This window comes from Macaca nemestrina, chromosome 20 (genome assembly GCF_043159975.1).
Source record: "Macaca nemestrina isolate mMacNem1 chromosome 20, mMacNem.hap1, whole genome shotgun sequence".
In the NCBI taxonomy this organism is placed as follows: Eukaryota; Metazoa; Chordata; class Mammalia; order Primates; family Cercopithecidae; genus Macaca; species Macaca nemestrina.
Genome location: NC_092144.1, coordinates 10,115,247 through 10,140,900, shown reverse-complemented (window position 1 = coordinate 10,140,900; position 25,654 = coordinate 10,115,247). Strand labels below are relative to the sequence as shown.

General features: G+C 47.9%; 1 protein-coding gene across 11 annotated transcripts in view; it reads right to left on the bottom strand.

Annotated features, from left to right (window-relative positions):
* Positions 1-25,654, bottom strand: part of LOC105474730 (interleukin enhancer binding factor 3) — a 37,320-nt gene that overhangs the window by 9,833 nt on the left and 1,833 nt on the right. For all 11 annotated transcript variants that reach the window (XM_024789878.2, XM_071086378.1, XM_071086377.1 and 8 more), the window contains 7 exons: positions 10,545-10,634; positions 9,985-10,214; positions 9,078-9,255; positions 2,718-2,865; positions 1,317-1,408; positions 835-930; positions 103-214 (listed from right to left, as the gene is read on the bottom strand). In XM_024789878.2, the coding sequence (XP_024645646.1) occupies positions 103-214; positions 835-930; positions 1,317-1,408; positions 2,718-2,865; positions 9,078-9,255; positions 9,985-10,214; positions 10,545-10,547 (859 nt within the window). In that variant the 5' untranslated portion in view covers positions 10,548-10,634. The remainder of the gene's footprint in view (positions 1-102; positions 215-834; positions 931-1,316; positions 1,409-2,717; positions 2,866-9,077; positions 9,256-9,984; positions 10,215-10,544; positions 10,635-25,654) is intronic.

Here is a 25,654-nt window from a genome sequence, read left to right as displayed (position 1 = left end):
GGACACGGGGCTGCTCCTGTCCTAACCCAGTCAGTGTACCCGCCAGGAGGCGGCCTGGAACCCTGTCCTTTCCCTGCAACCTGCGAAGCACAAGGCCCCAACCTGGCATCACGATGCCCGACGCCAGGCACTCCAGCACTCTTCGCAGGGCCTCGCCAGCACCCATCGGTCTGTTGGCTGTGCCAATGGATTTCTCACACAGGAGCTCGAGAGGCTGAAAGGGAAGAGGGACAGTGAGCCAAGAACCTACAGGATGAGGCCGGCCGCCACTAGGGAGCTGTCACTAGATGAGTGGGTCAGGGCACACGTGGGACTCATAGCCATCCAGTCAGGTAAAGTCAAAGCCTCAGGGCTAAGCCTGAGCCAGTGCACCTAGGACAGGGAGGACCAGACATGACATCCTGCAGGCTCTGTGAGCTCAGAGACCAAGGTGAGATTATAATGTAGTATCTCATACTTAAAATCTAACCCATTTATTTACAAATATAAAAACCACCCCAACTGCGGGCTGAAAAAAAATAGCAACAGCTGGTAAGAACTGGTCCTGCGTGAGAGCATCTGCAAACCTTCCCAGAGGGATCATTCCCACCTCCTCGTCAGCCTCCTGCTGGGATTGAGCTGTGCGACCCCTGCAAAGGGCCCTGACCCACACTGTCCCAACCCCAACCCCAACCCCAGGTGTGGCAAGCAGGAGCAGCTCCACAGGCAGCTCTGGAGAGTACACACCAGCCACACATCAAGGGGCCACTCCTGCCCCGTGATCATCAAGTGTTCCTGGGATATCCTAGAGACTCTGCATACACCATCCCCTAGTAGCCATAGCAACATCCTTACCCAGCCTCGGAGGGGACCCCAGGTGGGCACGCGAGTGCACAGGTCCCTCAGGACCCGGATCACAATGACACAGGACTTCAGTCCGTTGGCTCGAGCCTAGGGGAACAAAACACAGGCTCTTCAGTCTGAGGCACCGCCCAGGGCACAGGTCAACATGAACACCACAAGTGTCACGGTGCTGCTTTGCCAAGGGTAAACAGTCAACGATGGCGACCACCAAGGGTGTGGCCAGCAGCAATCTCACTACGTGTACAAGAAAGTATTACTCTTAACACAAAGCAGCAGCAGCAGCCCACCAATTCAGTCTCAGCCTCTTTTGGGGTCGAATTTGTTGAGGTGCACTCCTTTAGGACCTGCGGAACCGCAGGTGCTAAGCTCAGCACGGCTATCGTCAATGTTAAGGAATCTTTATGGTGACAGTTAGCCAAGTTAAAACTTAGGAATTCTCTACCAAAAGACAAAGAGAAGAACAAAATGCAAACCTGGAACCACTTGGCGTGTCGGAGGGACGCCAAGGCAGCAAGGCATTTCTGCCTGTCCAGAACGTCCGGGGGGTCGTTGACTGATAGCGTTTCTATTCATGGATGGAATAAGAAGACAAGGCACAGTTTGACCAAGGGGTTTCTGTCAGGTGGAAAGGGGATGTGGCAGCTTTCTAAAGGGCAGCTGAGTTTCCCAGAAGCTGAATTCATCTCCACCCTGGACCAGGGAAGGAGAAACTAGAGCACATTGAACTCTGCCCTGTGAGGAAATTGTAAAAATTGGAGGCCCCATCCAAAAATAAAAAAGAAAAAGAAAAAAGAAAGAAAAAGAAAAAATAAAACAAACATAAAAACAAAAGTGGGGAGTTATTCTAAAAGGAATAATCTCATGAGGGAGGGGAGAGATAGGTGGAGCCTATCTTCTAATCCTCTTCCCTTGCCTCCTCCCCATGTTCTCCCAATAAATTAGCTATGCTAAAATGTTCAATAGGAAAAAAATTAAAAAGGCCGGGGGAGAGGAAAGGAACTCCCTCTCTGCATCCCACAACAGCCATCCCAAGGCATATGCGGCAAAGGGGACCAACTCCGCCCACCAGGCGGGACTGCCCTAGCCCCAGCCCTTGACAGAGAGAGTCCTGTTGGTCAAAGGTCCAGCGTCCCTACGTTGATCAACTAGAAGGGCTTTGGTAGTCGGAATCAGCTATGAGAACCAAAGGTAAACAGCAACAAGGGCGCTATGCCAGCCTATGCTGCGGCCAAGCCGAGCGTCTGTCTTCTCTGCCATCTGCACGCCAGGGGTTTGGATAAGGCCTGAAGACAGGCACACGAGGGGCGGGCCATGGACTGTGAGCACAATATTAGTGCGAGGTCCAATGAGGTAGTCTGAAAAATTGGACAACTGTTTAAACTTTATCCAAAACTCTGTATCAGCTCTTTGTGCTTCTGTCACTTTACATGATAAGAGCCACGGCAGAGGACAAACGAAGAGGCCCTCAGCTCAGCTGCAGCACAGGCTGTTGGTAAACTCCAACGTGGTGCTCATGCAGAAACCGTCTGGTTGTCTCATCTTTAAAACCATAGAATCACCAGGGACACACTTCTCCACAGCCAGAGAATGGCTCCACGGAAAAGCAACTACCACATTCACGTTTGAGAATGTTCAAGGATGAAGTTAAAAGGAAAATGGTGCAGTCCCCTACGAAAAGTGCTACTCACTTTTAGTGTGACCGTTTTGTCAAACTCCCAAGTACTCAAAGCCAACGGGAGATGTGATCTCAGAGTAAAGGTGGTCAATCTACAACGTAGCCTTTTACCAAAGCAGTCTAAAACTGAATAGCACATTTGAATAGTGAGGGAACACCACGTTTTCAAAGCCCTGCCGGCCTGTCTCGGCCTCCCTACCTCCAGCTAATACTTTCTCCATTTCTTCTCTGACAACAGGGGATGTCAGGTGGATGGTCAGGGACAACGGAGGCTCTTTTGTGTTTTTTATCACAATCGCAGCATCGTCGACAGATTGCAGTATTTCGTACTTGTCTTCTGTTACAGCCTAAAAAATAAAATGCAACTTTCAAAACACTTTCTCCTCAAAGCAATCAACAATTTTATCTGGCTCCACCTATTCCTGCAGCAGAAAGGCCAATTTCTTGGGTATGATGTCCCAGAAGTGACTTCACCTGGGGTGTCCACCTAACTGTCCAGGTTTTTGGCCACGTTTTGGGTACTAGAGGGGGTAACCAGTGAAATAAGCAATTTCCAAAAGGGGCTTAAAAATGCAATGGTAAGGACAGGCACGGTGGCTCATGCCTGTAATCCTAGCAATTTGGGAGGCCGAGGTGGACAGATCATGAGGTCAGGAGATCGAGACCATCCTGGCTAACCCAGTGAAACTCCGTCTCTACTAAAAATACAAAAAACTAGCTGGGTGTGGTGGCAGGCGCCTGTAGTCCCAGCTACTCGGGAGGCTGAGGGCAGGAGAATGGCATGAACCCGGGAGGCGGAGCTTGCAGTGAGCCGAGATCACGCCACTGCAGTCCAGCCTGGGCAATACAGCGAAATGTCTCAAAACAACAACAACAACAACAAAAATAAAAACAAACAAAAAAGCAATGTTAGGCCAGGTGCAGTGGCTCACACCTGTAATCCCACCACTTTGGGAGGCTGAGGTGGGGGGAATCACAAGGTTAGGAGATCAAGACCATCCTGGCTACCCAGTGAAACCGTCTCTACTAAAAATACAAAAAGAACTAGCTGGGCGTGGTGGCGGGTGCCTGTAGTCCCAGCTACTCGGGAGGCTGAGGCAGGAGAATGGCGTGAACCCAGGAAGCAGAGCTTGCAGTGAGTCGAGATCACGCCACTGCACTCCAACCTGGGCAACAGAGCGAGACTCTGTCTCAAAAAAACCAAAAACAAACAAACAAAAAAGCATTGTTAGGCCAAGTGTGGTGGCTCACGCCTGTAATCCCAGAACTTTGGGAGGTTGAGGCAGGCAGAATCACCTGAGGTCAGGAGTTCAAGACCAACCTGGCCAACATGGTGAAACCCTATCCCTACTGAAAATACAAAAATTAACTGGGTGCAATGGCTGACGCGTGTAGTCACAGCTACTCAGAAGACTGAGGCAGAAGACTCCCTTGAACCTGGGAGGCAGAGGCTGCAGTAAGCTGAGATCATGCCACTGCACTCCAGCCTGGGTGACAAGAGTAAGACTCCATCTCAAAAAAAAAAAAAAAAAAAAAAAAAAAAAAAAAGCAATGGCAAAGAGTTTAGGATCCAGAAGGAGGAGACCCTCCTTTCCTGCTTTTGCCCTTTAGTGGGTAATTAACTTTGGATAAATCTCTCATTCAGATTTACGGCTCTAATCTGTAAAATGGACTTAATGACATGAACTACACCACAAGGCTGCTGGAAGCCTCAACCAGACACTGCGCGGAAAGCGGAGGACACTGCAGAGTGGGCATCCAGCCACTGCTACTTCCATGCTGGGATGAGCAGCCAGACAATGTGGAATAAAACCTGTGTGCAGTGAAATAGCCAGTGTGCAGTATCCTATGATGCATCTAAAAGTATGTACTTGCTGCAAATGCACATCTACAACGACCCGCACAACTATCTTTATTCTTGATACCACCGTGTATAACGTGACAAAGAAAATTCAAGCTTTTGGCTGAGGGCAGTGGCTCACACCTGTAATCCCAGCACTTCTGAGAGGCCAAGGCGGGCGGGTTACTTGAGGTCAGGAGTTCAAGACCAGCCTGGCCAATATTATGAAATCCCGTCTCTACTAAAAATACAAAAAAATAGCCACGTGTGGTGGCAGGCGCCTGTAATCCAAGCTACTTGGGAGGCTGAGGCAGGGAGGCAGAGGGTGCAGTGAGCTGAGACTGTGCCAATGCACTCCAGCCCAGGGGACAGAGCAAGACACCGTCTCAAAAAAAAAGAAAAGAAAATTCAAGTTTTTTAATATTTTTGCGAAGGAAGCTAAGAATGTTGGGAGAATAAATACACTGAAAAAATCTGAAACAGGATTTCTCAACTTCAGCACAACTGAACTTCTGGGCTGCAAAATTCTTGGGGGAGCTACACTGCACATGATAGGGTGGTGAGTAGCATCTCTGATTTTCACCCATCAGGTGCTGACAGCACCACAGCACCCCATCACCAAGCTGTCAACAGACACTGCCAAATGTTATCAGGGCAGGGGGGTGATTCACCCCTCTTAAGGAACCACTAGAAATGATTTTTTTTTTTTTTTTTGGAGACGGAGTCTCGCTCTGTCACCCAGGCTGGAGTGCAGTGGCCGGATCTCAGCTCACTGCAAGCTCCGCCTCCCGGGTTCACGCCATTCTCCTGCCTCAGCCTCCCGAGTAGCTGGGACTACAGGCGCCTGCCACCTCGCCCAGCTAAGTTTTTGTATTTTTAGTAGAGACGGGGTTTCACTGTGTTAGCCAGGATGGTCTCGATCTCCTGACCTCGTGATCCGCCTGTCTCGGCCTCCCAAAGTGCTGGGATTACAGGCTTGAGCCACCGCGCCTGGCCTAGAAATGATTTTTAAAACCCCTATTATTTTCATCTTTAAGGAATAATTATTGGCCAGGCTCAACGGCTCATGCTTGTAATCCCAGCACTTTGGGAGGCTGAGGCAAGCAAATAGCTTGAGGCCAGGAGCTCAAAACCAGCCAGAACAACATAGTGAAACCTCGTATCTACAAAAAATTTAAAAAATTCGCCAGACATGGTGGCACACGCTTGTGGTCCCAGTTACTCAGGAGGCTGAGGTGGGAGGATTGCTTAAGGCCAGAAAACAACTCTGTAGTGAGCTGAGATTGCACCACTGTACCCGAGCTTGGGCAACAGAGCAAGAGACCCTGTCTTCTTTAAAAAAAAAAAAAAAAAAAAAAAAAAAACCAACGGGGGGGCGGGGGCCGGGCACGGTGGCTCACGCCTGTAATCCCAGCACTTTGGGAGGCTGAGGTGGGCGGATCACGAGGTTCAGGCCATCAAGACCACAGTGAAACCCCGTCTCTACTAAAAAAAAATACAAAAGAATTAGCTGGGCCGGGCGCGGTGGCTCAAGCCTGTAATCCCAGCACTTTGGGAGGCCGAGACGGGTGGATCATGAGGTCAGGAGATCGAGACCATCCTGGCTAACACGGTGAAACCCCGTCTCTACTAAAAAATACAAAAAACTAGCCGGGCAAGGTGGCGGGTGCCTGTAGTCCCAGCTACTCAGGAGGCTGAGGCAGGAGAATGGCGTGAACTCGGGAGGCGGAGCTTGCAGTGAGCTAAGATCACGCCACTGCACTCCAGCCTGGGTGACAGAGCGACCAGCCTGACCAACGTGGAGAAATCCCATCTCTACTAAAAATACGAAATTAGCCAGGCATAGTGGCGCATGCCTGCAATCCCAACTACTCAGGAGGCTGAGGCAGGAGAACTGCCTGAATCCAGGAGGCGGGGTTTGTGGTGAGCTGAGATCACCCCATTGTACTCCAGCCTGGGCAACAAGAGTGAAACTCCGTCCCGCCGCCCCCCCCCCCCCGCCTCCCCTGACCCCTGATTACCACTATGGGCCGGACATAGTGGCTCACGCCTGTAATCCCAGAACTTTAAGGAGGCAGAGGCAGGCAGAATACCTGAGGTCAGGAGTTCAAGACCAGCCTGGCCCATATGGTCTCTACTAAAAATACAAAAATTAGCTGGGCATGGTGGAGGGCACCCGTAATTCAGCAACTCAGGAGGCTGAGGCAGGAGAATCACTTGAACCCAGGAGGCGGAGGTTGTAGTAAGCCAACATCACACACCACTGCACTCCAGCCTGGGGGACAGAGCGAGGCTATCTCAAAAAAGAAAAAGAATTACCACTATGCTGATGTACTTTCAAAAGAAAAAAGAAAATTATCACTAGAAAAATTTCACAGCTTCATCTTCAATGGCTCCTCAGAAGTATCTAATGCATTTACATTAGCTCCATATTTTTTGTCCTGAACCTAAAATTGTCAGTCCCATGTGAGAGAATACAAATCTACATTGTGTAAGTAAACCAGGTTTTTCTAAGGAATAAGACTAAAACATTCAAAGGCTATGGTGGCTCAGGCCCGTGATCAAGAGTTCAAGAACAGCCTAGGCAACGCAGCAAAAGCTCATCTACACACACACATACACACAAAACAGCTGGGTGTGGTGGCGCACGCCTATAGTCCCAGCTACTCAGGAAGATGAGGTGGGAGGAACACTTGAGCCACGGAGGCAGAGGTTGCAGTGACCCAAGTTCATGTCACTGCACTCCAGCCTGGATGACACAGCAAGACTCTGTCAAAGATTCAAAGATGCTTGTATACTTCTTTTTTGCTTATCCTATACATAAATACAGGGGGGCTGTATCCTGCGGAGGCAACACCTGGCAGAGGTTCTGATGCCTCCAAACAGCCCAGCCGTAGGTCTTGGGATCCATTCCTCAGCTGCCCTGCAGCTCTGTCACATCATCTGTCCCACTTAGAGGAAGATGAAATAACACACATCAAGAGCACATCTGTTTGAGAGCCTGACTTTAGCAAACACTCAATAAACAGAGACCATTATTTATGCAATAGTTTCACAATGAAACAAATATTTTTTTTTTTTTTTTAATTTTAAAAAGGTATTTTAGCTGGGAGTGGTAGTACATGCCGGTAGTCCTAGTTACTCAGGGCGCTGCAATGGGAGGATCACCTGAGACCTGGAAGTGGAGGTTGCAGTGAACTATAATTGTGCTGCCACACTCCAGCCTGGGCTACAGAGCAAGACCTTCCTTATCTTAAAAAAAAACAAAAAACGGCCGGGCGCGGTGGCTCAAGCCTGTAATCCCAGCACTTTGGGAGGCCGAGACGGGTGGATCACGAGGTCAGGAGATCGAGACCATCCTGGCTAACACGGTGAAACTCCGTCTCTATTAAGAAATACAAAAAACTAGCCGGGCGAGGTGGCGGGCGCCTGTAGTCCCAGCTACTCGGGAGGCTGAGGCCGGAGAATGGCGTAAACCCGGGAGGCGGAGCTTGCAGTGAGCTGAGATCCGGCCACTGCACTCCAGCCTGGGTGACAGAGCGAGACTCCGTCTCAAAACAAAAAAAAAACAAAAAAAAAAAAACACAAACAAACCAAAACATTGGCCGGGCGCGGTGGCTCATGCCTGTAATCCCAGCTCTTCGGGAGGCTGAGGTGGACAGACGGCTTGAGGTCAGGAGTTCGAGACCACCGTGGCCAACATGGCGAAACCCCATCTCTACTAAAAATACAAAAATTAGCTGGACGTAGCGGCACGTGCCTGTAGTACCAGCTACTCGGGAGGCTAAGGCAGGAGAATCGCTTGAACTCAGGAGGCAGAGGTTGCAGTGAGCCGAGATTGCACCACTGCACTCCAGCCTAGGCAACAGAGTAAGACTCCATCTCAGGAAAAAAAAAAAAAAAAAAAAAAAGTGTGTGGTGGCTCACACTTCTAATCCCAGCACTGTGGGAGGCTGGGGACGAGAGGACTGCTTGAGGACAAAAGTTTGAATCCAGCCAGGGCAATACAGCAAGAACCCATCTCTATTTATAAAAATAAACATATAGAAAAGATTTTCAACTGGGTGCTGTGGCTCACGGCTGTGATCCCAGCACTTTGGGAGACTGAGGTGGATGAATAATCACCTGAGGTCGAGAGTTAGAGGCCAGCCTGGCCAACATAGTGAAACCCCGTCTATACTAAAAATATAAAAATTAGCTGGGTGTGGCAGTGCACGCCTGTAATCCTAGCTACTCGGGAGTCTGAGGTAGGAGAATTGTCTACCTCAGAGGTAGAGGTTGCAGTGATCTGAGATCGAGCCACTGTACTCTAGCCTGGGCAACCGAGCAAGACTCCATCTCAAAAGGAAAAGAACAATTCTTTACATTTAGCTTTGGATCCAACGGAAGAGGAAACAACTCTGCTATCTATCTAGCCATCCATCCAATGGAGCCTAGATGTGAAGTTTATGCCCAATGACCTTGGGCTTGTGTGCAGCCTGGCACAAAATAGGCACGGGGTCCTTATGACCCCTGCAGTCAGGTTCCACAGAAGCTCAGTGGCTTGTTGGTGTCCTGCTCGCCACCTACTGAGAAGACACATGCACAGCAAGTGCCAGGGCAAGTCTGGCATGTGCTTCTTGGAGCATGGCCTAGCTGGACACTTCTTCCTGGGCCCCACATCCTCAACCAGCACGCCTACCAACCACCCACCTACCCGGCAGTGACCGCCACACTTACAGCAAGCTGGATGGCCAGGTTGTCGGCCACCTTGTCTAGGAGGGCAGTTGTGGGCTTCTCCTTACACAGCAGCACCAGCTCCAGATCCAAGTCCCCCTTGAGTAGGAGGCCCTTTGCCACCAGGCCCACCCGCATCACTCCCCGCAAGGTTCTGGTCATATGCTCCGTCTTCTGTTCCCTGAGGGACAGACCAACACTCAGCTCAGTGAAGAATTCAGTCTGACCACGACCCAGAGGTCCCAAGACAGGCTGAAGTTTCTTAGAAAACAGGAGCCAACCCCTACCCTACGAGGTCAGATCGAGACCATTCTGGCTAAGAGGGTGAAACCCCGTCTCTACTAAAACTACAAAAAAATTGGCCGGGCGCGGTGGCTCAAGCCTGTAATCCCAGCACTTTGGGAGGCCAAGACAGGCGGATCACAAGCTGAGGAGATCGAGACCATCCTGGCTAACACGGTGAAACCCCGTCTCTACTAAAAAATACAAAAAACTAGCCGGGCGAGGTGGCGGGTGCCTGTAGTCCCAGCTACTCGGGAGGCTGAGGCAGGAGAATGGCGTGAATCCGGGAGGCGGAGCTTGCAGTGAGCTGAGATCCAGCCACTGCACTCCAGTCTGGGTGACAGAGTGAGACTCCGTCTCAAAAAAAACAAAAAACAAAAAAAAAATTAGCTGGGCATGGTGGCGGGCGCCTGTAGTTCCAGCTAAACTTGGGAGGCTGAGGCAGGAGAATGGCGGGAACCCGGGAGGCGGAGCTTGCAGTGAGCCAAAATCACACCACTGCACTCCAGTCTGGGCCACAAAGCGAGACTCCATCTCAAAAAGAAAAAAAAAAAGAAAACAAGTACCAACCCCTACCCTGGCTACCCTCTCTACAAGAAAGAAAACGACGACAGAAAACTTCACTTACCCAGCCCCTTCTTTACTGTCGTCCTCTGGGGGCACATCCATGTTATCGGACTCTGCCTGCTCGCTGCTACCCTTTTCCTGCTCGTCTATCCAGTCGGACACAGCTTTGAGTGCCCGCTCCGTGTGGGACACCATGTTCTGGACTGCCTCCAGCTCCTCTTGCGTTGGATAAACGGAAGAATGCTTTGCCATTACATGGCGGTCATCATTCACAAAAATTCTCATTGGACGCTAGGGATGTGAGAATTAAGTTAAAAATGATGTAAAGAGAGCAAGCAGCCCAACGTCCATCTTTTAAGCTGCACAATTCAGAATGATGCTATATCGCTTGTGTGTAAAAACCAAGCCTGCAGGAGCACAACTGAAGGACCAAGGAGGAACAAGCAAACTGAAACAGCTGTTGTGTCTGGGCAGTGGGAGACATAATGGAATACAGAATAGATAATATTACTTTATAATCCAAAAGCGCTAATAAAAATGGCAATGGAATCAAATGCTTTGGAAAAGGTTACAAACATCTCTACGTGAGTGAAAAAATAGTATCTGTGATCAAAAACTTACCATTTTTACTTCTGTAGTGTCTGGAAATCAAACTTTTGCTTATCTTTTCAAATCGTGATAGATTTCCTTGGTGTTATCAATACTTCAGCTCTATAAGATCAGAAAATCTTTTTAGTTTCATATAACTTATAGTAGGATTCATTTTAGCAGCCAGGTACACAGTAGCAAGAATGACATGTGTGCTGCCTCATGAAGGGCCTGTCAACACAGCAGAACACATCTTTATTTCCAAGTAACCACTGCTAAGCCAAGGCATTAACTACGTAACACCCTAAAAATGAAAACAGATGGTTTCAAGAAATCTGATTTGACTTCAGGCCTACAGACACTCAGATGGTATTTTACTTTCTTTTTATCTTCCTTTACATAAATATGCCCATTTTTACAAGTATGAAAATATTAACAGGTCTCCAAAAAACACTACAGGTAGAAATGCTCACATCAGGCTACGCACAGTGGCTCACGCCTGTAATCCCGCCACTTCGGGAGGCCGAAGAGGGTGGATCACTTGAGGTCAGGAGTTTGAGACCAGCCTGGCCAACATGACAAAACCACATCTCTACCAAAAATACAAAAATTGGCTGGGCATGGTGGGCGCCTGTAGTCCCAGCTACTTGGGAGGCTGAGGCACAAGTATCTCTTGAGCCCAGGAAATGGGGGCTGCAGTGAGCGGAGATCACACCACTGCACTCCAGCACGGGTGGCAGAGCAAGACTTCATCTCAAAAAAAAAAAAAAAGTTCACATCAAAATCTTGGTGCTTGGAGAAGGAAAAGAGAGGGAAGGAGCTCTAATCCCTGACAGTAATGAAGAGATGGAAGAAAGACATGTGGCAAAGGGTCCCAAAAGGTTTCTGTAAAATGAGAAAGAACGAACCTCCTGAAAAGTGAGTATCTGAAATATCAGGTGGACGACGACAACCACGGCAGGTTCAACTCTGAAGAGGCTAAGACAACTGAAGTGCACAACAGAATCTTTCAAGACAAACTAAGCCATAATTACTATTTCAGTCTCAGTATCATGTCGACTCCAACCTACTCAATTCCCACTCTACACAAACAGTCTGGTCCATACTGAAATCTTCCAAATGAGTAAACAACCAAAGAACCCCATCAGCACAATACACACAAGATGAATCTACCCCCACAGGCAACTGCCAGCCCCTTCCGACTAAACTAGTTCCCAGCCAGCAGAGCAGGCTCAAACCTGAAAAGGCCCAAGCATCAAGGATAAATTCTGACATGCTGGCCAAAACAAGAACTTCCCAAAATACCCAAGACTACCTAGCAAAATCTAACTGCAAAATCTAAACATCCCAAACTTAAAAACCTAAGGGTGCTTGAGTGAGGTGGCTCACGCCTGTAATCCCAGCACTTTGGGAGGCCGAGGCGGGCGGATCACGAGGTCAGGAGATCGAGACCATCCTGGCTAACACGGTGAAACCCCGTCTCTACTACAAACACAAAAAATTAGCCAGGTGCGGTGGCAGGCGCCTGTAGACCCAGCTACACGGGAGGCTGAGGCTGGAGAATGGCGTGAACCCGGGAGGCAGGGCTTGCAGTGAGCCGAGATTGCACCACTGCACTCCAGCCTGGGCGACAGAGCGACACTTTGTCTCAAAAAACAAAAAGAAGTCAGGAATTCAAGACCACCTTGGGCAACATGGTGAAACCGCGTCTCTCCCAAAATTACAAAAATTAGATGGATGTGGTGGCACACACCTGTCATCCCAGCTACTAGGGAGGCTGAGGCAGGAGAATACCTTTAACCCAGGAGGCAGACATTGCAGCGAGCTGAGATTGTGCCACTGCACTCCAGCCTGGCCAATAGAGAGTCCACCTCAAAATAAATAAATGAATAAATAAAACCTAGGGGTCACCGGGCACGGTGGCTCACGCCTGTAATCCCAGTACTTAGGGGGGCCGAGGCAGGGGCATCACCTGAGGTCACGAGTTCAAGATCAGCCTGGCCAACATGGTGAAACCCTGTCTCTACTAAATATACAAAAAATTACTCAGGCGTGATAGCACATGCTTGTAATCCTAGCTACTCAGGAGGCTGAAGCCCGAAAATTGCTTGAACCGGGGAGGCGGAGGTTACACTGAGTCAAGATCACCCCACTGCACCCCAGCCTGGGTAACGAGAGCAAAACTCTGTCTCATTAAAACAAACAAACAAACAAAAAAAAAACCTAGGGGTCAAATGATACGCCTGCAGAGCCCAGCAACAGGATGTGGTGGGGTCAAAGACTCCATGACAGGGGAGGGATACAAGAGAGGAGGAGTGTGAGGGGGGCATGGGATGAAAAGGGCAGAAAGCCAGTCCCTGGGCTCAGTGACTCAACGCGCCTGAGACTCACACCATGGGGTGAGCCACTCGATCAATCGTCCAGGGAAAGCTTCCGCACAGACTTGGACCTGAAACTCCACTTGCCCAGCCCACTAGCTTCCTTCTTGCATCAGCAACATGGAAGCGGCCCCTCTACCCTCGGCAGGACTATGAAAATGAAACAAGTCAACCTACTTGAAGCATGCAGCACATATCCCACAGACCTAACAACTAGTACCAGATCCTACTGCTGAAAAAAATCTGCCTCCCCAGGCTGTAGCGAGGGCCAGGCGTGAGTGATGTGTGTGCAAAGGGCATCCTCTCCTCCACCTCCCATGTCTCTTCACCAAGCCAGAGTCAAGCTCCAAAGGGCCTTCATTCCCCAATGATTCTGCCAAGCCAGTTCCCTTGGCTGTGGTTTCCCTGGATAGTCGCAAGGACACTGGGAATCTTGTTCATGAAGTGAATCCTTATGAAGGAATTAGTTACTTCAGTTAGGGGAATAATACTGTGGTTGTGCTGTAAAGAACCACCTTTAACTGTTCCACACATATTTAAGACAAATTTATGGCTGAAATTATATACCTGGTATTTGCTCTGAAATATACCAGGGAGCAGATAGTAGAGAAGGATGAAACAAGACTGCAGAACACTGACGGCTGCTGAAGCTGGGTAATGGATACTGTAACTCTTTTGTGCATGTTTTAAAAATTCGATAATACATTTTAAAAAACGATTTGTAGAAATGGGGTGTCGCCATGTTGTGTGGGCTGGTCTCGACCTCCTGGGCTCAAGTGATCCTCCCACCTCAGTCTCCCAAAGTGCTGGGGTTACAGGTGTGAGCCACCATGCATGGCGAACTATTTTCGTCTTTTTGAGAGAGTCTCGCTCTGTCACCCAGGCTGGAGTGCAGTGGTGCGATCTTGGCTCGCTGTAATCTCCATCTGCCAGTTGCGGGCAATTCTCCTGTCTCAGCCTCCCAAGTAGCTGGGACTAAAGGTGCGTGCCACCACGCCCGGCTAATTTTTGTATTTTTAGTAGGGACAGGGTTTCACTATGTTGACCAAGCTGGTCTTGAACTCCTCAATCTCCTTGAACTGGGGAGGTGGAGAATGCCATGAGCCGAGACTGCGCCACTGTACTCCAGCCTATGTGACACACAGAAAGAATGTCTCAAAATAAGTAAATAAAAATATACCACCACCACCACCACAACAAAAATCTACTGAAAGCAGCTCCTGGGAGAGGTGGATCGTAATCTGCAGCAGGGGATACACCAGGTGAGCCTGGATCCTACTGGAGCACCAGAAAGCAACGAAGCGCTGGTGATTAGAGCAGTCTTGTCCTGAAGACATGGGAGCTGACTTATGAGGTATCTCACTGGCTACATTTGAGACAAATTCAAAAAGAATCATGCTTCCACCTATGTGAAGTTCTAGAATAAGCAAAACTAGTCAGTGATGGGATAGCCTCTAGGGGACAGTGGCAGGGATCACATGGGAAGGGGCCCTCCCAAGCTTTCTGAGGTGATGGTTACACTCTCCCTCCTGACAAGGGTTGGGTATATGCAGTGGCCAGAATTCACTGACTGGTATACTAAAGATCTGTGCATTATTTAAAAAGAAGAAAGAGACTGCGCATGGTGGCTCACCATGTTGGGAGGAGCATTTGTCAGGAGTCCCAAGACCAGCCTGAGTGAATCTACAAAAAAATTTTTTAAAGAAAAAAATAAAAATCCAACTGAAAATAAATACTAAATTCTTGTTAATATGTAAGAGGGAAGATTACAACTTCCTGCTATTTAGTTGGAAACGCCTCACAAAAATAAAGTGAGGCAGGAGCAGTGGCTCATGCCTGTAATCACAGCACTTTGGGAGGCCGAGGCAGGCAGATCACTTAAGCGCAGTAGTTCAAGGCCAACCTCGGCAATATGAGACCTTGTCTCTAAAAAAATTTTAAAAATTAGCCAGATAGGGCCGGGCATAGTGGCTCAAGACTGTAATCCCAGCACTTTGGGGGGCCGAGACGGGCGGATCACGAGGTCAGGAGATTGAGTCATCCTGGCTAACACGGTGAAACCCTGTCTCTAATAAAAAATACAAAAAACAAGCCGGGCGAGGTGGCGGGCGTCTGTAGTACCAGCTACTAGGGAGGCTGAGGCGGGAGAATGGCGTAAACCCGGGAGGTGGAGCTTGCAGTGGGCTGAGATCCAGCCACTGCACTCCAGCCTGGGCGACAGAGCAAGACTCCGCCTCAAAAAAAAAAAAAAAAAAAATTAGCCAGATAGGCTGCATGTGGTGGTTCACCCCTGTAATCCCAGCACTTTGGGAGGCTGTGGTGGGTGGATCACCTGAGGTTGCGAGTTTGAGACCAGCCTCGCCAACATGGCAAAATAGAAACCTGTCTCTATTAAAAACACAAAATTAACCGGACATTGGTGGTGCATGCCTGGAATCCCAGCTACTCGGGAGGCTGAGAAAATAGAATCGCTTGAACCCAGGGGGCAGAGGCTACAGTGAGCCAGTCACGCCACTGCACTCCAGCCTTGGCAACAAGAGCGAAATTCCGTCTCAAGAAAAGAAAAAAAGAAAGAAAGGAAAAAATTAGCCAGGCGTGGTGGCACCTGCCCGTTAATTTCAGCTACTCAGGAGGCTGAGGGAGGAGGATTACTTGAGCCCGGTAGATGGGAGGCTGGAGTGAGTCAAGATTGTGCCACTGTACTCTAGCTTGGACAACAGTGTGTGAGACCCTGTACCCCACCACCCAAAAAAAAAAAAAAAAAACCTATAAATACAGTTAATATGTAAAGGGAAGACTTGCAACTTTCTGCTACTTAGTTTGAAATGTATCACCAAAATAAAGTGGCCAGGCATGGTGGCTCATGCCTGTAACTCCAACACTTCCAGAGGCTGAGGCAGGTGGATCATCTGAGGTCAAGAGTTCGAGACCAGCCTGACTAACATGGTGAAACCCTGTCTCTACTAAAAATATATAAATTAGCTGGGCATGGTGGCATGCACCTGTAATCCCAGCTACCCGGGAGGCTAAGGCAGGAGAATTGCTGGAATCAGGAAGGCAGAGGCTGCAGTGATCCAAGATCTCACCACTGCACTCCAGCCTGGGCAACTCCATCTCAAAAAAAAAAAAAAACAAAAAAAAAAATGAGGCCAGGCATAGTGGTTCATGCCTATAACCCCAACACTCTGGGAGGCTGAGATGCGAGGACTGCTTGAGCCCAGGAGTTTGAGATAGCACTGAGCTATGACTGTACCACTGCACTCCAGCCTGGACAACAAAGTATAACCCTGTCTCTCATCAATCAATAAAGTGAAGAGTGAAGAGAACTATAAGTGGATGGACAAATACGTAAAACACAAGCAGTTAAATGCCCACAGCACAACCTAGGCTGTGTATATAGATAGGCATTCATTAAATCTATTTTATTATTATCGTATCTTGAGAGACAGTTTCACTCTTGTTGCCCAGGCTGGAGTGCAATAGCATGATCTCGGTTCACTGTAACCTCTGCCTCCCAGGTTTAAGCGACTGTCCTGCCTCAGCCTCCCAAGTATCTGGGATTACAGACATGCGCCACCACACCTGGATTTTTTTTTTTTTTTTTTTTTTTTGAGAGGGAGTCTTGCTCTGTCGCCCAGGCTGGAGTGCAGTGGCATGATCTCGGCTCACTGCAAGCTCCGCCTCCCAGGTTCACACCATTCTGCTGCCTCAGCCTCCAGAGCAACTGGGACCACAGGCATGTGCCACCACACCCGGCTAATTTTTTGTTTTTTAGGAGAGACAGGGTTTCACCATGTTGGCTAGGATGGTCTCCATCTCCTGACCTCGTGATCCTCCCGCCTCAGCCTCCCAAAGTGCTGGGATTACAGGCGTGAGCCACTGCGCCCAGCCACACCTGGCAATTTCTTTTTTGTATTTTTAGTAGAGACGGGGTTTCATCACATTTGTCAGGCTGGTCTTGAACTCCGGACCTCAAGTGATCCGCCTGCCTCGGCCTCCCAAAGTGCTGGAATTACAAAAGCGTGAGCCACTGCACCCAGCTTAAATTCTTTATTATTATTTTTTGAAATGGACTCTCACTCTGTTCCCCAGGCTGGAATGGAGTGCAGTAGTGTGATCTTGACTCACTGTGACCTCCACCTTCCAGGCTCAAGCAATTCTCCTGCTTCAGCTTTCCGGGTAGCTGGGATTACAGGCACCTACCACCATGCCAGGTTAACTTTTGTATTTTTAGTAGAGATGGGGGTTTCACCATGTTGGCCAGGCTGGTCTCAACCTCCTGACCTCAAATGATCGGCCCGCCTCGGCCTCCCAAAGTGCTGGGACTACAGGCGTGAGCCACTGCGCCTGGCCTGAGTGTTCACTAAAATTGTATCACCTTTTTTTGTATGTTTGAACATTTTCAAAAGATGTTACTAAAATAAACAGATTTGACACATTAAATTTATATATAGGCCGGGCGCGGTGGCTCAAGCCTGTAATCCCAGCACTTTGGGAGGCCGAGACGGGTGGATCACGAGGTCAGGAGATCGAGACCATCCTGGCGAACACGGTGAAACCCCGTCTCTACTAAAAAAATACAAAAAACTAGCCGGGCGAGATGGCGGGCGCCTGTAGTCCCAGTTACTTGGGAGGCTGAGGCAGGAGAATGGCGTAAACCCGGGAGGCGGAGCTTGCAGTGAGCTGAGATCCGGCCACTGCACTCCAGCCCGGGCGACAGAGCGAGACTCCGTCTCAAAAAATAAATAAATAAATAAATAAAAATAAAAAAATAAATTTATATATATCCATAAGTCCATAAACATACTTTAAAAAAACAAAAACAAAACTAATTTCCCACATTAGAGTTTACGTCCAAACTTCACACTCTGAAAACTGTTAAAAGACTAAAGTCCACCCCCAGTTGATACAATCTATAATAAAAACGCCATGTGACAAACTAGAGAGTTAGGTGTAGAAAACCACCCCACTGCCAGGCGCAGTGGCTCACGCCTGTAATCCCAACACTTTGGGAGGCAGAGGCAGGTGGATCACGAGGTCAGGAGATCGAGACCATGCTGGCTAACACGGTGAAACCCCATCTCTACTAAAAACACAAAAAAATTAGCCGAGTGTGGTGGCGGCACCTGTAGTCCCAGCTACTTAAGGAGGCTGAGGCAGGAGAATGGCGTGAACCCGAGAGGCGGAGCTTGCAGTGAGCCGAGATCGCGCCACTGCAGTCCAGTCTGGGCGACAGAGCAAGACTCTGTCTCGAAAAAAAGAAAAAAAGCCACCCATCAACCACTGAAGCACTGAAGCACAAGGTATGATTTGGTCAAAATATCATCCCATCCAAAATGCCTCAGAGGACACACACACGCCCCCAACACACCTGTCTTCAGCAAATGCCCTGCATGTGGCTTTCCATCTGCTCTCTTCACTGTTCAAAACGAGAAACGTGGGTGTGCCCTTGCTATAATGAGTGCCTCACTTCATCTTTCTCTGCTCCCTGAGGCAGACCCTTGAAAAGACCCCTGAAGGGCCTCGCTAGCCTCCAGCTGGCTCTGACCACAACTGGCCGGCATGCAGTCCGTTACATGCCTGGGTCCTCCTCCCTTAGACCAGGCAACGGGAGCAATGCTTTCCGACTCACGTGGACAAAATGAATAAGAGTAGTAATTATCTGAACTAAAACAAATGTTTAAAAACTACAGTTATTGCTCCTTTTCAGGGCAACAAACCATTTCTCTCTGTGTGCCCAAGACAAATTTGACATCCAAGCCAGCTTCTTGGAATTTGTCTCATTAACTGATCCAGGAATCTTCAGGGTGAGCAGAAACTTCCCTTTCCTTTTTGTTTTTTTTTGGGAGGCAGAGGCAGGTGGATCACGAGGTCAGGAGATCGAGACCATCCTGGCTAACACGGTGAAACCCCATCTCTACTAAAAATACAAAAAAATTAGCCGATTTTTTTTTTTAATAAAAATTTTTTTTACAAAATTTTTTTACAAAAAAATTTGTTTTTGGAGACGAAGTCTCCCTGTCTCCATCTCAGCTCACTGCAAGCTCCGCCTCCCAGGTTCACGCCATTCTCCTGCCTCAGCCTCTCGAGTAGCTGGGACTACAGGCGCCTGCCACTGCACCCGGCTAATTTTTTCTGTTTTTAGTAGAGACGGGGTTTCACCGTGTTAGCCAGGACAGTCCCGACCTCCTGACCTTGTGATCCACCTGCCTCGGCCTCCCAAAAGTGCTGAGATTACAGGCGTGAGCCACCGCGCCTGGTCAGAAACTTCCCTTTCAAGAGGATTTTTAGTGAGGCACACTGCTGGCAAGAAGCCTACAGCACCCACTCAAAAGCAACACCCCGCTGCCCCTACCAATCTAACTTTAAACGAAAGCTGCGAAACGATGAACAATGCTGCTCTTGCAACCACATTTATTCAAACCTGGCACCAGCAATGACTATTCTTACAATTTTTATGATTCAATCCTGGGCACCAGCAACATGCAGCTTCTCTGAAAACAAACTCAAGGCAGGATCAAGTGCTAAGTGAAGTATTGCGATTTTAAACATGACTTCTTGGTGGTTTGGGATGGTTTAACACACAGGGATTTGTTTTTCTTTTGTTCCTGAATCCAGCCCACCCACAGCATGCAGTTACAGAAGCTTCAACCACAGAACATTATGTTTGTGGTGCAATGGCCATCTTTCTGACCTCTCACTAATTACACTGTGAGGTTCATGGCACTTGTTGTTGGAAAAGAAACATGCCCAAGTTAGTTGAGCATAAGTGGATTAACAGATGTTTGTGCAATGGACAGGTACAGTGGCAACACCCTCACAGGTATGGCCCGACCTGTCTTCGGGGTATTTCATAAATCTTACAGCCTTCCCAGCAACTCTAGCAAATAGTCCTGAAGTGGATATTCGCCTTAAGAGAGGCCAAATTAGGCTTTGAAATTTACATAGACTCAACCCACCTCCTAGTTTCCTGAATTCTGGAGCTGGCCCATCCTGGGCTGTGAGCTGAAATGATACACTAGAGCTAAGAGTCTTGGTGACTCCTTAAACTTTGACAGATTCACGCCATCAAGGGCACACTAAAAATTATTCTCAGAAAGCAACTGGCTGGACGCAGTGGCTCACACCTGTAATCCCACCATTTGGGAGGCTAAGGCGGGCGGATCACCTGAGGTTGGGAGTTCAAGACCAGCCTGACCAACATGGAGAAACCCCAACATTACTAAAAATACAAAATTAGCCCGGTGTGCACGCTTGTAATCCCAGCAATGCCAGTCTAAAATCTTGCTATCGATGCCATTCTGAAATATTTAACAACGTGAAGTCCAGTGCAATGGTTCATCATTCAGACTGCAACAGTGTTACTACATCAAAGTTAGGAATAAAGTGCTTTTTTTTTTTTTTTTTTTTTTTGAGACAGAGTCTTGCTCTGTCACGCAGGCTGGAGTGCAGTGGTGTGATCTCAGCTCATCTACAACCTCCGCCTTCTGGGTTCAAGCAATTCTCCTGCCTCAGTCTACCAAGTAGTTGGGATTACAGCCACAGACCACCATTCCTGGCTAATTTTTGTATTTTTAGTGCAGATGGGATTTCACCATGTTGGCCAGGATGGTCTTGAACTCCTGACCTCAAGTGATCCTCCACCCTCAGCCTCCCAAAGTGCTGGGATTATAGGCGTGAGCCACTGTGCCCAGCCAGAAATAAAGATTTTAATAAATATTTTAAACTTAAAGGACTGTCCTTTATCTTATTCCTATAGTTTTGGTGATAAAGACAATCTTGTTACTTATGAAAAATGGAAATGGTGAATGATCACTAATTTAAATATATTTTCCTTGACAAAATAAAAACCTAGCAAATACAGCTGGGCGCAGTGGCTCTTGACTGTAATCACAGCACTTTGGGAAGCCAGGACGGGCGAATCATGAGGTCAGGAGTTTGAGACCAGCCTGGCCAACATGGTAAAACCCAATCTCTACTAAAAATGCAAAAATTAGCTGGGTGCAATGGCGCGCGCCTGTAATCCCAGCTACTCAGGAAGCTGAGGCAGGAGAATCACCTGAAGCCAGGAGGCGGAGGTTGCAGTGAGCCAAGAGCGTGCTGTTGCACTCCAGCCTAGGCGACAGAGCTAGACTCCATCTCAAAAAAAAAAAAAAAAAAAAAGTTGGCAAATACAAGTTGTTCCTCAAGGCCGGGCGCGGTGGCTCAAGCCTGTAATCCCAGCACTTTGGGAGGCCGAGACTGGTGGATCACGAGGTCAGGAGATCGAGACCATCCTGGCTAACATGGTGAAACCTCGGCTCTACTAAAAAATACAAAAAACTAGTTAGGCGAGGTGGCGGGCACCTGTAGTCCCAGTTACTCAGGAGGCTGAGGGAGGAGAATGGCGTGAACCAGGGAGGCGGAGCTTGCTGTGAGCTGAGATCTGGCCACTGAACTCCAGCCTGGGCGACAGAGCGAGACTCCGTCTCAAAAAAACAAAAAAAAAAACACAAGTTGTTCCTCAAATGTTTCTGGAGACCCAGGACTCCAGGCTCACTAGTGTTGTGGAGTGCCCACAGTCCTAGAGTTAGAATACTGGGATTTGCCCCTGGGCTCTCCAACCTGGCAGCTTTGGGACCTACAGCAAATCACTTACCTTTCTGGTGCTGGGTGAAAAATGAGGATGAAAATACCACCTGCCTCGGGCTGCAGACAGCAAGGATTAAAGGTGGCATTATGGGGAAATGTTTTGTGAACATACTACTACAAATGCAACATATGAAAAGGATTAAATTGGGTACAGTTGTGCATGCCTGTAGTACCAGTTACTCGGAAGGCCGAGGCAGGAAGATTCGTTGAGCCCAGAAGTTCAAGACCAGCCTGGGCAACATAGTGAGGGCCAGTCCTTAAGAAAAAAAAAAAAAGAAAAACATTAACTGCTCTTGGATGAACCAACAGAAATGCTTTAAAATCTGCCACCACAGAAAAACATTCAACATGACTTCACGTGGGAATTATCAAACCCTCTTTCCAGCATGCTCTCAGGCAGCAAGGGGGTGAGGGAAGCATGGTTGAGAGATCCTCCTATAACTGGCTGGAGGCAGAGGCAATCCTTCCCCATGTATTCCCAGAGTGAAGCCTTGGTTTTTTTTTTTTTCTTTAACTCAGTGTATACTTCAATGTTTACTTTTCCCAGAACTGTATTTTTCCAGTTAAGATTTTTTTTTTAAAAAAAGACCATCTCTCACATGGACATTAAATATTAACATTCAAACATATGAACTGTTTAGTAGCAAAGGATGAAGTAACTTTGAAATAACTGCAGGCCAGGTGTAGTGGCTCACATCTGTAATCCCAACACTTTGAGAGGCCGAGGCGGGCAGATCACTTGAGTGAGGCCAGTTCAAGATCACCCTAGCCAACACGGCGAAACTCAGTCTTTATTAAAAATACAAAAATTAAAAAAAAATACAAAAATTAGGCTGGGGGCTGTGGCTCACACCTGTAATCCCTGCACTTTGGGAGACTGAGGCAGTGGATCGCTTGAGATCAGGAGTTTGAGACCAGCCTGGGCAAAATGATGAAACCTCATCTCTACTAAAAATACAAAAAATTAGCTGCGCGTGATGGTGGGCGCCTGTTATCCCAGCTACTCGGGAGGCTGAGGCAAGAAAAATGAGGCAAGAGAAACACTTGAACCCAGGAGGCAGAGGTTGCAGTGAGCCGAGATCGTCCCACTGCACTCCAGCCTGGATGACAGACTCCATCTCCAAAACAACAACAAAAAAAACCACTCTGATATGAGAAAGTAGTTTTATAGACAAGTAACAGGATAAAAAGTGGCCTGGAAGACTAATTCATCTCCAAGACCTTTTATCTTTATCTAAGTAAGACCTTAACCTTCAGCTTGAAGCAAAATCCTCAAAAAGGTAAGGACAGCTGTCGCACATGTTCACGGAAAATTACGTACTTCACACTGCCAAGTAGAACTTCTCACAATCACTTAAAATTATAAAAATAATTTGGAGCAAATTGGCCAGGCGCGGTGGCTCACACCTGAAATCCCAGCACTTTGGGAGGCTGAGGCAGGCGGATCACAAGGTCAGGAGACGGAGACCATCCCGGCTAACACGGTGAAACCCCGTCTCTACTAAAAACACAATTAGCTGGGCGTGATGGCGGGCGCCTGTAGTCCCAAGCTACTCGAAAGGCTCAGGCTGGAGAATGGCGTGAACCTGGGAGGCGGAGCTTACAGTGAGCCGAGATGGCGCCACTGCACTCCAGCCTGGGCGACAGAGCAGACTCCGGCTCAAAAATAATAATAATTTGGAGCAAATTTACATACTGTAATACACATTCAACTTTGTGACTAAATGATCCATGGTGATCACATATTCCACAAGAGAATGGCCCTCAGACAATAAACATATTTTTGTCTTAAAATGAGTGCCACTGGGCAAGGCGGCTCACATCTGTAATCCCAGCACTTTCATAGGCTGCGGCAGGAGGATCACTTGAGCCCAGGAATTTGAGACCAGCCTGGGCTACATAGTAAGACCCCATCTCCACAAAAAAAATAAAATTGGTTTAAAAGTTTAAATATAATAATAAACTAGTAGCTACATTTTCAATTTCTTCACTACATAAACATTTAATGAGAAGAAAAAAAAATTGAATTCTGGCCAGGAGCGATGGCTCACTCCTGTAATTCCAGCTTTTTGGGAGGCCAAGGTGGGCAGACTGCTTGAGCACAAGAGTTTTGAGGCCAGCCTGGGCAACGTGGAAAGACCTTGTCTCTACAAAAAATTCAAAAAATTAACCGGGTGTGGTGGCATGTGCCTGTGATCCCAGCTACTTGGGAGGCTGAGGTGGGAGGATTGCTTCTTGAGCCTGGGAGGCGGAGGTTGCAGTTGAGTGGAGATCACGCAACTGCACTCCAGCCTGGGTGACAGAGCAAGACCCTGTCTCAAAAAAAAAATTAAATTTTAACTGGACATCGCTTTTACAAAACGCCTAAACACAGCTGATGCTAAATGTATCTGAATTTCCAATTGCTTTTTATTTTTTTGAGACGGAGTCTTGCTCCATCACACAGGCTGGAGTGCAGTGGCACCATCTCAGCTCACTGCAACCTCCGCCTCCTAGGTACAAGCGATTCTCCTGCCTCAGCCTCCCGAATAGCTGGGACTGCAGGTGTGTGCCACCGTACCCAGAAAATTTTGTTGTTGTTTTTTTTCTTTTTTTTAGTAGAGATGGAGACGGGGTTTCACCACGTTGGCTAGGATTGTCTCAAACTCCTGACCTCATGATCCACCCACCTCAGCCTCCCAAAGTGCTGGGATTACAGGCGTGAGCCACCGCACCTGGCTATTATTGCTATTTATAATGGAATCACCTGTGAAGTGTTCTCAGGGAAAAGTTTCACAAGGATTTAGAGATCATAAATATCATAAAAATTTCTTAAAAATCAGCACGCCAATGAGGCCTCCAACCACCACCCACCTGCCTACCCTACTTTCACAATTATTTCCACACCAGCTTACTCTGTATAATCACACAGACGGGAAACCTACTTGTTCCAGATAAAATGGACATATGCTTTAGCAGTAAACTAAAGTTTGCCTCGTGCCTCCCAGGCCCCAAATCTCTTTACTCATTCATTATGCAAAGATGCCACTCAAACCACTATCTGCCTCAGATTCCAAACTTCCTGATGGAAACAAATCAAATCTTTCTCTGCTAGAACTTAGTTAACATAAAAAGCATCCAATAAATAGAACCTAGGAGGCTGGGAGTGGCGGCTCACACCTGTAATCCCACCACTTTGGGAGGCGGGTGGATCGCCAGGTGGATCACCTGAGGTCGGGAGTTCCAGACCAGCCTGATCAACATGGAGAAGCCCCGTCTTACCAAAAATACAAAATTAGCTGGGTGTAGTGGAGCATGCCTGTAATCCCAGCTACTCAGGAGGCTGAGGCAGGAGAATCGCTTGAACTCGGGAGGTGGAGGTTGCGGTGAGCCGAGATCGCACCCCTGCACTCCAGCCTGGGCAACAAGAGCTAAACTCTGACTCAAAACAAAACAAACAAACAAACAAAAACCCTAGAAAATCCTAGTTCCTGCAAAGGTTCAATCACAGCAAGATTCAAATAAAAGGTCACAATTTCCTGGGCTAATACTAAACGTTAACACCTACACAATACTAAATGTTAACACTTACACATCTTTCAAAACTGCACAAGGTGAATTAACTTGCTGACAAAATGTAGCAGGATGGCAAGTCCAAGAGGTATAAATGGGGGAAGGAATCACTCCTCTGGAGCCATGAAAGGTAATCAAAAGAAACCGACAAAGAGGATGAAAACAGTCCATAAGAGAAGAGGCCCCAGCCCAAAGAAAACGACTAAAGGCTTTTCCCAGAAGACTTCTAACCCCCACATCTTGGTAAAGCCTGAAGGAAAGGGACTTAGGGGAAGGCTTCTTCCCCATCACTGACTCTACCTGTCCCCTACCTGGAGGCCTTAACCAGGGAGCACCGTATATGTCTGTGTGATCAAAGTATTAGTAGCTATATGTCTGTGTGATCAAAGTATTAGTAGCTGTCCTTTGTCAATGTGGTATTTAACATGAAGAATTTAGGAAAAATAAGAAACAGACTTAGATTCCTCATGCTCAGGAATATGGGCCTTCAAGACTCTGCAAATACTAGAAGGAGCCAAAGGAATTTTTGCCTAGAGGCACCAAACAAGTTCAATCAGAAAAACCACAAACAATTAGGCACCT